The sequence below is a fragment of the Lytechinus pictus genome, chromosome 17 (genome assembly GCF_037042905.1).
Source record: "Lytechinus pictus isolate F3 Inbred chromosome 17, Lp3.0, whole genome shotgun sequence".
In the NCBI taxonomy this organism is placed as follows: Eukaryota; Metazoa; Echinodermata; class Echinoidea; order Temnopleuroida; family Toxopneustidae; genus Lytechinus; species Lytechinus pictus.
In genome coordinates, this window is record NC_087261.1 from 5921178 (window position 1) to 5932836 (window position 11659).

At 36.4% G+C, this 11659-nt stretch overlaps 1 protein-coding gene across 1 annotated transcript; it reads right to left on the minus strand.

Annotated features, from left to right (window-relative positions):
• Positions 1–1245: 1245 nt before the first annotated feature.
• On the minus strand, positions 1246–6278 carry LOC129280774 (uncharacterized). Its single transcript, XM_054916781.2, has one exon. The coding sequence runs from the start codon at positions 5638–5640 to the stop codon at positions 3781–3783; it is 1860 nt and encodes a 619-aa protein (XP_054772756.2). The 5' UTR covers positions 5641–6278; the 3' UTR covers positions 1246–3780.
• Between the last annotated feature and the right edge of the window lie 5381 nt (positions 6279–11659).

An 11659-nucleotide genomic window follows, 5' to 3' on the forward strand; every position in this document is an offset into this window, starting at 1 on the left:
AATCTTACTATTACGTTCTTATTATATTTTGTTAATTCGTATATAATTTAATGTATTTTTCCTTTTTTCTGTTAACTTTGAATGTGTCAGTCTTCGGACTGTTTTACAATGTCTTTCATAATAAACCGAATTGAATTGAATTGAATTGAATTATATTTCCAGATTATTTTATATATATTTTCTCCTTTTATACACATCATTGAATCCAGTTTGCTTGAGTCCATGATGGCATATGTTTTACCTACGTTCAGCAGCACCCATCCATCTTCTCAGGGCAATCTCCCCTTTTTTCTTTTTGTTTCTTCTCTTTTTCTGGGGGGGGGATGGGATGGGGAAGGGTGGATATATTTTAGGACGGGTTGTTTTGTCCTATATCAAACTATATTTATTTGGGTTTTTTTTCTCATTTGATTACATATACCTGTATTTGTACTTTGTTATTTTGTTATTTGTTGTGTTATCTATTTATTTTTTTTGCAACGGATATTTATGTTTATATATGGTATACAATTTGTTTTTGTTTGATGTAAGTGAAATAAATAAATTTGAATTTGAATTTGAATATCATTTTAATTATGCCCTTCCACTATTTTACGCTCTCTTCTTTCTTCTTTTCCTAACCCCTCTTCCTTCCTCTCTCTCTCTCTCTTTATCTCTCTCCTCTTTCAGTCCCAATCGTCATTTCCCCTACCCCCTTTCCCCTAGCTGTCTCCCTGTCTCTTAATCCCACTTTCTGTCTTACTCTCCCCCTGTCTTTCCTTCCTTTCTCCCCTTCTCCTTTTCAAGTTCTCTTTCTGTCATTAATCCATATTTGTCTCTTTTCTAAATTGCTTTGAATTTCACTTAGGCACTTAAATAGTCAAGGATCTAAATGCTGCAAATTTCAGTAGAAGGCTCCCCAATTCCAGAAAAATAAACATTACGAACAACTTGAAATCGAAAACCAGCTGGCTACTCAACTCATTTTGAGTGATGAGCTTATTTCAAATACCCACAATTCAATCCAAATTTTAGCAATGAATAACAAGAAGCGAATTATGTTTTATGCCACAATTGAAAAGAGATATGATAATGTAATAAACTTCAATGATATACTTATTGCATAATTCACCAAGACATCAACACAACCAATAAACAAACACACAATCTGCACTCTTGTAGCATACCGAAACTACTCATCCACTAAAATTCATTTTAACCAAACATACAATTCCCTAAAAGAAAACGAAACAATCTACAAAATAATTAATGTGACTAATCATTTTAAGAGTTTTAATTAACTTTCCAAAACAGAGGAAGTCGCATTAACTTTTTTAGCTGATGTTGAAATCTCAACAAACTTACAAATCATATCAAATAAAACGAGAAATGTAAGGCGTCCTAAACAGGGCTGTATAGGGTTAGCAACTGATATAGGCGATAAAATAACAGTTCTGGTATAGATCACTCATAATAAACAGCAATAAATGTCAAAGTTTGCTATTCAATACAAGAAAACTTGTATTGTCAATATTTCCTTCTATAATAACGGTTTTACAATATTATCAAAATATGATTCATCATCAACATCGTAATTATTGCTTTTAGTTTGGTACTTGCGTCAAAAACGATACCATACATGAATACAGGTAAGAAAGATGTTTGTTTACATAATGAAAAGGCAGTGACATGGTTCGATTGCTACGCTATGATTATGACATTCATGAACAAGACAGTTATCGACATACAAAATTCCTCTTCAACCGAAATATTTCACCCAATACGTTTTGGAAGATAAGAAAATGTTTAATTTTCGTTAGTGTTTCGAGAAGCTATTATACATACATGTACAAAGTTGATTATTGTTTTAAAGATCCGAACGTTTTATAAAAATTATATCTTTTACAATGGAAACTTCGCACGCTGGGCTTTAAAAATGTCATATCGGAAGAATGGTTTTGCAAGATAAGTTTCTTTTTACGAAATCAAAATTTGAATAAATGAAAAAGTTGTGTTTTTCGTTAAAAGATACATAAACTTTTTTATTTTATGTACTTTGATTTCATACGCCAATATATGATATTGGCATATATTTTTATATATTTTGAGGCTCAGATAGGCTGTATGGGCATGTATTCTCAATGATTAGGCTCTTTTCGACTAATTAGGACAATGAAATCATCCAATTCATATAAGAAGTAAAAATGTAGAATAAAAATGATATAAATACTTTATCAATCAGATTAAAACTATAGTTATAAAAAACATGATTTGAATAAAGTTCATAAATATTATGAAGGAATACTATCTACTGAATACAGCAAGAATCGTCCAAGAAATTAACTATAATAAGAATATCAAGCTAAAAGGTCTGTATTCCGTGCACCAACTCGTGAATTAGTTTCATACATAATTATTGCACATAATAATAATAAGTAACATAATAATGAAAATACTAAATATGATTAGGTTTATATAAATTTTGGAACTGTCAACACATATTTCATATTTAGCCACGCGGCCTTTGAATACTATTGTCATAAACAATTTATCTTTAAAAAATAGCAAAGTTTGTCGAATCTTCATAAATTTATTCGAGAAAACAAGCATGTATACATCGCTTCCAGCAAGTGTCGGTTTTAGTACCTAGTTCCACGTTTGTCTGTTTGTTTTGTTTTTTACAATTTAACCTCACTATTATTGGTTTAATCAACCCTATTTCAACTGGTTTTTCGCGTAGTAGTTTTATTGAGAATAATTTGACCCCCCCCCCAACCACCTTCAGAGCTCAAACGTGAAATGTTCGACGTAAAAAAAATCTTGGTGGAAAACACTTGCAGCAATAGAGTAAAAAAAATCCCCTCTCCAATTAAAGAGGGTTAACCTTTATCTTAATCTCAAAATAGCAGCAGAAGAATATGGATTACAAAACTCATGGGTCCGTATTCTAAAGTCGGGTTTAACTTAAACTCAGGGTTAAAGTTGTGGTTTAAGTATGGCGAGCCAATTGTTACATAAATCACTAACAGTAGAGATATCATACTTCAGCTCATTTGGCTCTCAAATCATTCATAATTGTCTAGGAAGTATAAAAAGATTATTGGCTTCACCATCGATGAATCAGGAAAGAGCACAGTAAACATAAGAAACATACAACTTAATAACAAATTTGATACTTTTGGCTTCCCATACTTAAACCACAACTTTAAACCTGAGTTTAACTTAAACCCGACTTCAGAATATGGGCCATAGTTATTAAACATTTTCCCTGATTGAACACTTGTACTTTTATTGTATTATTGTATTTAGCATTGCGTTCCCAATATAGAGGAGATGTTTTATGCAAGAAAAATGACACGCAGTTTTCACCTTCAAGAATTCGGGTCAATATTCCAGCCATGATTGTTCTCTAAAATCAAAACATCGGTATCAACATATTGTGATGATTGCAATCGGGAACGAAGGAAAGAAAACATAGATCAGAAAAAATTATTCTAATAGAATTAGATATAAATCTTATTGATCTAAATCGTGATAACTTGGTTCGACATTATTTTGTCCCAAACTTCTATCTTTTTAGAAAATAGATATCACCGAGGACTTTTTTCAATAAACCTGCGAAAATTTAAAACCTTTGAATCTTTGAAATTGATCGTAAAGCCAGTTAAAACTAGCTAGTTCTCAAAGTAACTTTGAGCCATTCGAATACTGAAAATATCGTCTTGTGTCTTATGTTGTGTATCAAAATTTAAAGTAAACAAAAACATATTTCAAAACAACATATGAAAACATTACGTTCTATCATGTCGGAATACACATGAAAATAGTTCGGCGAGTAGGCGATCTCGGCGGTGACGAAGTCGAAAACCTTGAGACAGTGTCACTCGTCCTGGTGGACGAGGTCACGGGAATCAGGGGAATCAGGCGATCATAGATCATCACATCGTCACCGTTCTGGAGCACGATCTTCCCCGATCTCGTCACGACCACGGCAATGTGATCGAGGGACGGACAACATCGCTGTTTCGTCACATGGTCAACAAATTCGCCATTGGATGAATAAGAGTCAATGTAAATCGCTGAGGGGTCATCTTTCCTTCCGTATGCGACAATGATGGAGTCATCCCTTGCTACAGCACATCGTACCCACTGCCAGACCTCGTGATTGATGTTGGCACATGTAGCTCCGATACTGTTTATGATAACCAACTCAGTCGCTGCCGATTGGATGACGAGCCGACCGTTCGACAACGCATGGAGACTGTAAATTGTTCCATTGTACGGAATAGAGCGGACTTTTTCACCGTTGTCGGACCGGTAGACGTTAAGTTTCCCCTGAATGTTGGAGTGATCGCGAGCGATGATCATGCCGTCGTGGTCGACGGTGAGGCATGTATGAGACCACGATCGTGGAACTTTAATATGCCGCTTCACCTTTCCGCGTTGCGTATTCCAAACTTCGATCGCCGTTCGCCCTTTTCGGCACACTGCCATTAAATCGGCCTCGATGGAAGATGAGTCTGTGATACAATGACTTTCAGATGTTACAAGGGTCGTGCTTCCATTTTCAATATTCATCGTATATAGTCCGTACTGATCATCGTCGTTCTCGCCCGTAAAAGCCACGCGATTTGTGTCAGTGGTCGCATTCAACAACCGAAACTTTGGAAGACCCACTTGAATAGTATGCTCCTTGCACCAGGCAGGGGCAGTGGTGACGAACCGACCAAGTAAGTTCGCATCGTCAACATCGCTCTTTTCTGGTTCAAACTTCACACTCTCTGCGATATCTTTGACTGTATTAATCATGTCCTGGTCCAGCTCCAGCTCCATACATCCAACAAGACGAGCGTTAGATGTCATTGGACCGTCCATTTGTAGTAATTCCTGGCTCCCATAATCTATTGTCCGTTCTGCGAGTCCTTTCGCTTCCATTATAATCTCGTCGGCTGAATCCAAACCTTCCCGAACCTCTTTGATCTGAGCCAGCAGCTTCTGCTTCACTTCATCGAGCTCATGCATGAGTGTAATTTGTCTTTGCTTGATTTCTCGGCTCTTTGCTTCTTTTTCCCCTTTCATCTCTCTCAAGCGATTGTCTTTCCATCTGTCTATCTTTAATTTCTCGTCTTTTGCGCGACTTTCGACCTTTCTTACAGAAACGCGGTAATCCTCCTCAATGTTACTTGACCTATCCTCAACGCGGACAAGCACTGCGAATGTTAGTCTCTTGAAGCGCTCGTTGACAGCCTCAGTGCATTCATCAATATTACGACGATCGAACACGAGCTCCTTGTCCTTATCAAGAATTTTCCCGAGTAACTCTCTGGCACTTTCCCGCCTTTCTTCCACCACTTTATTAATATCCTGATATTCGTGTCCTGAGTGGGTAAGGAGCACACAAACATCACATATTGGCTGGCGGCATTTCACGCAATACAGAAAAATATCCCGATGTCGATGCTCACAGCATCTCATGTTTGAAAGCGAAGAAGACGTCGGGGAATCCAATATCGTTTTAGCACACTTTCCCCGCGCACATCTGGAACAGAGATTTCTTCTCGTGAAGTATCTCGCATTGGGCTCCCTATCATCGGCCGTACTAAGCCATTTCTCACCGCACTCGTCGCATGAGTTGTGGTCCTCCCGAAACCGATCTGCCATTTTGTTTTCGTCTTATGACAATAACTTTGAGATAATATCACATTTCAGTAACAAAGTCTCGCTAAAGTTAATTCACGGCAGCGTCAAAGACATTCAACTCTTATATCCAGTTATCACGTCTGGCGCCTTATACTATCAATGATGGGTTTCCTTCGTAGATATAGAGTCCCACTTACTTTAAACGGTTACCGTAAGAACATAGAAATGTTCAGTTCCCAGCCAGGAAAACTTTATCGATGCAGCACATTTATGACTGAATAAAGTTCAAGTTTACTCGAACTAAGAGACATTGAATGCCAAAATTACTAGCTGGTCCGTGTCCATCATTGATACACTAGTCCATATCCTTAATTTGTGCTCATAAAACAATATGAAGTCCTGCATAAAAAAAATGTTTAAAAAAATGTTCATCCCCTTACTTCCGACGAACTTGGCTTGTTGGATGAAATCATAGGCGACTCCAGATTCGGAAATGTATACTCATCAACACATACCACTAGGTAATAATCCGTGTTCTCTTGTATTTTGTATGAACTGTTTTAGATGTTGCAATCGAATGACGGCCGAGCGCGATCCCAGCCTGCCCAAAATCACGCCTCAACTGTTATTTTCTCCTCTTCTCAAGTTTTCCTTTTATGCCAGATCGGAAGTAACGGAGTCAAAGGTTACGTATTGCAAACAAGTTCTTTTATTTGCGAAGCCTAGTCCGGAAACAGCGCCGCATTATTTCGAGCGCTTAGCAAACATGTTTTGCACCAGCGATCTTATTCAATGCCCCCCTTGGTAGGAGCAAAGTCCATGAAGTTAACCCGCTCTCACACCCCTGTGTGACACGAATGGGCGCCTGTTCAATGGTTGTATAGTGCCGTCTATAGACCCTTGCATTGCATATTAAAGTGCTTGTTGCTTTATTGATGAGAGAATAGATTCATTAGTATAAGACGCTTATCTGACACTTAATCTTCGATCCCCTCATCAACCCATTCAGACCAAATAATGTAACGACGCCAATGTTAAAGCGACGACTCGTCATCATTAACGAAAAGTTTAGGCATTTATTCCTTGTAGGCTTACACCTCTAAACTCCCAACAGGAAGGTGGGAGGGGTGGGAAGATGCATGCTAGCTTTATATAAATAACAGTAAATCGGGAGATCAAACTTTTATAAACTTGTTGATAAAAACTTTTTGTTCTGTTTTGCACCTTCGTCACGGTGTATTGAAATGAAAAAGTCATTTCGACGAGCAATAACTCTTTTAAAACACACTAGGCCCAATTGAAATAACAAGATTTCGCAATTAACCACCATGTGTATATTCCTGTATCTACCTAAATTGGTCTACTCACGACTGGACCGAATATGTTCTGCTTAAATATTCCTAGGAAATAGAAAGGACTAAATTCGTAGTTGCACCCATCTGAACCTGTCATCAATGCATTTGCACTGGTTTGTTTTCAGAGTAAATAACAGCAGAATGTTGAATAATAAGACATCGATGAAAAGTTCAGAGTACATTATATCTATAAGTAAGCTTTAAAGATTAATGATATAAATTAGTTGATCCTGTTTTTTTTTTTGTTATTAAATTTTTTTTAATAACGCAGTAAAAAAAACGCAGTTACAATATTTCAAATGCGTGTTTAACATTATACTTAATTATTCATACTTAGTTATATTGAGAGGAGAGACCTGTGAGTGATTCAGTTCGTTTTTCCAAGGCAACACCAAACAAATAACAATAATATGAGGAATAATAATAATGATAATGAAAACAATAATAATGATGTAGCGTTCAACTCATAGCCTTGTGATATGACACAGGACATGCTCTGTAGGCTAAACAATCCATGGCAGGTTCTATTGTTATTAATGCCATGGTAATATTTGGTTGATGTAATCTAATTTTTGATTTACTTTATTCATCATATCAGAATTAGTCGACCAGAAATCCGACAACGATTGTTGTTCTGAAGCCATCCACAACCTGAAAATTATTTTTGTACGCTAACCGCACCTGTGATCTCCAACCGTTGACTTAGAGACCCTATATGCTTTTATTTGTTCCACTTTTGGCCCGGGTTTCAAATGCGTATCTTTTATAGTGATTCTTCAACAGAAATCCAGAATTAAAGATATGGTGACGACTTTTACAAAGACAAAATACGATAGTAGATTATATGAAATTATATAGATTTCATCTCTTAAGAGAAGCACACGTCTTATCTTCATTCACAGGCCCCTTTCGGCCCTGTTAACAATGAAAGTTCCCAATGATTTTTCGCTGTAGTTTCGTTTTTTCAAAAAATCAAAAAAGTATAAAAAGTATATTTAGACGCAATGCTTTAGATGAATTGTGTTTTTAAACACAGTTCATATAAAATTGGTCATTCTAAACGGATTTACACTATGCAGTAAGGCTAAACTCTTTGCCCCCCCCCCCCCAAAAAAAAAAAATAAATGGTTATCAGTTGTTGTTGCTGTTTTAATTGCACCAAAGAATGATGGCCGGTACTTCTAGGTTGGTCAATTGGTCTTCATTAGCATAAATCATACTTACTTTTTTTTTTACTTTTCAAAATAACAGCCAAATAAGAGTAAGATACTGGAATGTCGGGGTGCTCACCATTTATTGACTTCGTGTACGCAAAATTAATGGAAAATTTTAGCATGTTCGCGAAAGGATGCTTTCATGAGTAAGAAGAGTACTCGAGATCAAAAAGGAGTGAAATTTTTTTACTCGAATTGAAAAGACCGTCAGTTACTGGTCCCAATTTGCATTTTTATTTCTGTCATGACTTCGACAAAATTTACTCTTGAGGCTGCGGCAATAGGTGTGATTAAGCAAAATTGTTCTTTGAATGGGAAAACTATACATATGGGCCGAAAATAACTGAAAGTGTACCTGAAACAATCAATGAGTCACATTCTGGATTGTTGGACGATAATGGTGACACTTTTTTTTACTAAGAGTGACGACACTGGGCTAGAAACTTTCATCTCAGATTTAGAGCGGTTTATGGCAAATTTATGGTTAGGCCTTTATACAACTTTCATACAACGTCCACCCCCTCTCCCCCCCCCCCCCCTCCCTCTCTCTCTCTCTCTCTCTCCCTCCCTCTCTCAGTCTGTTTCTCTCTCTCTCTCTCTCTCTCTCTCTCTCATTGTCCATGAAAAATACAATTGCGATCAATACAGAAAGCCGTAGATATTGTTAAGGACGGAAATGTTTTTTGTCCAGCAGCTGTACCGAGCACTACCTGATCGGATTAAAACTTTTTAGCCGGTGGCGGAACTAATATTCAAATTTCTTTGCAATTACGGATTTGGATGCTGGGCGAAACATATCTTCTTTTCTTTCTCTTTTCCTTCTTCTTCTCCTTTTATTTTTCTTCTTCTTCTACCTCTCCTCCTCCTCTTCTTCTTCTTCTTTTCCTCCTCCTCTTCTTATTCTTCTTCTTCTTCTTCTCCTCCCCCTCCTCATCCTTCTTCTTCTTTTTCTACTCCTTCTTCTTATTCTTCTTCTTCTCCTTCTCCTTCTCCTTCTTTTTCTTCTTCTTCTTCTTCTTCTTCTTCTTCTTCTTCTTCTTCTTCTTCTTCTTCTTCTTCTTCTTCTTCTTCTTCTTCTTCTTCTTCTTCTTCTTCTTCTTCGTCGTCTGCTTCTTCTTCGTCTTCTTCTTAGTCTCATGGTTGAAGAGAGGAATAGAATATACAAAATAAGTTTTCTATCCCCCCTTCCCCATTTACAACACGTTATTCATTTTCCTTCTCATCTTAAAAGGCTCATTTGTTTTGCCACAATTTGTACATTCATCTAAATTCTTTTTTTATATAAAAACAACAAAAAAATTCGAAACCCTCAATATATCACATGCTTGGTCGGAGGGCTCCTAATCTCATTGGTTGACTGGCTTTAGTTGATCCGCCATGTTATCCATGAGTGATCTCCAAAGGAAAAATAAAAACGGTCGTCGTTTGAGGGATTTTAAGGGAATTTCAACAAATTTTTTATGAATTTTTGTGTATAATGAAACATGACAAATATGAGTCATTTATCATTTGACCCCATACATCTACCCATGGACGTGAAACACTGGAAATTCAAGAATATGAAAGCAAACTCCATGCAGTATAGCAAAATTGTGCATAGGCCTATGTAAAAACAAACAAACAAATCTACCCATAAATCCTTTTCGAAATGTTTAGCATGTGTTTGCGAAGCTTCATCTGCATAAGGTTTTTTTTAAAAGATTTTCTCCATTTACAATAACTACTTTATCATAATGTTTTATAGGCCGCCTATATACTTGTCACCTAAGAAGAACACGGAATCGACATTTTAGAAAACGGAAAACCGGGGCCTATAATCTCCACTGAGGTTTTGTGAGCCCAAGTCATCGAGTTCATAATTTTCTTCAATTTATAGAATCAAATGATTTTATTGACTTTTTTATATTTCTGCAAAACGAGTCCTTATACGAGAAGGTTGTTACCATGTCACTGCTAACTTTCTTTGATTTTAATCGTTTTGAAAAGGGGAATCACTGACTTTTTGTCGTGTCGCTTGTTCATTCAAGTTATTTTTCTAAATGGCTGAAATAGAGAGATGATTGACGGGTAGAGATAGATAGATAGATAGATAGATAGATAGATAGATAGATAGATAGATAGATAGATAGATAGATAGATAGATAGATAGATAGATAGATAGATAGATAGATAGATAGATAGATAGATAGATATATAGATAGATAGATAGATAGATAGATAGATAGATAGATAGATAGATAGATAGATAGATAGATAGATAGATAGATAGATAGATAGATAGATAGATAGATAGATAGATAGCTAGCTAGATAGATAGATAGATAGATAGATAGATATATAGATAAAAGACAGATAAATAGATAGATATATAAATAGATAGATAGATGATGATGATGATGATGATGATGATGGGTTCTTGTATAGCGCCGGTATCCGCCTCAGCTGGGCGCTCATGGCGCTTGCTCAAAAATAGGAAATATTTAACAAATTTCAATGTCTTCAAACAGTGCTTAGGATCATCATTCAGATAGAAAGATAGATAGCTAGATAGATAGATAGATATATTGATAGATAGATAATCAAATGCGGAAGAAAAGAAGAAAATTTATATAACATGTATAATTCATAAATGTGATATATACCAGTAATGGACCATATGTTGGTCGGACCTTGTTTATCAAGCATTTCTAACCATTAGATATACGCATATTTTTTTTATCGTGGCATTAATCATATCGGACATCTCATACCATTTTGGACCCGCGCCAAAATAAACATCGTCTAAATCGCATGATCCGTTTCCCGCCATTTTTACATCTCCGGCATTGCGAAATCGTTCGGAACCCTTCCATCCTCGCAAGAGAAAATGGGGTTGTCTGATGATTCTGCAGTATGTATTTACTGTCATGGTAACATGATAATTGCTTGGCGGGCTAAAGAAAGCAAAATGCATGATAAAGAATTTCGATGGTTCTCTTCAAAATTATCATGCAATGTGTTTTTTCCCCATGAAAAAAATAATCCAAATGCTATAAGAACGCAAAATGATCGTCATAACTTGCCCCGATTATATGACAACCGCAGTATATTGGTATAATAGGCCTACATCTCTATGATTGCTGACCCTATGGGCACAGCGGACCGAGTTCAGTTGAACACGTTGATCAATCAAAAAGTCATTTGATTTGAATTCATGAATTGTAAGCGCAAGCTGCAATTATCGTATTTTTTTAATCAGTCAAATTTCTTACTGTGTATATCATAGTCTTTGTCTCAGAATTCAAAGTCAAACGAAATTCCAGCAACGGCGGAATATTAACGTTCTACTTTCCAATCTTTATGAAGAGTGTTTCTTAAAAAGACACCATACGGTCAACAGATCATCGCCTCAAGCGGTCTTCGCTTCAGACAGGGTATTGCCCTTTAGAGACGGATGATGTCATGATCAAGTATATAGGACCATAACCCACT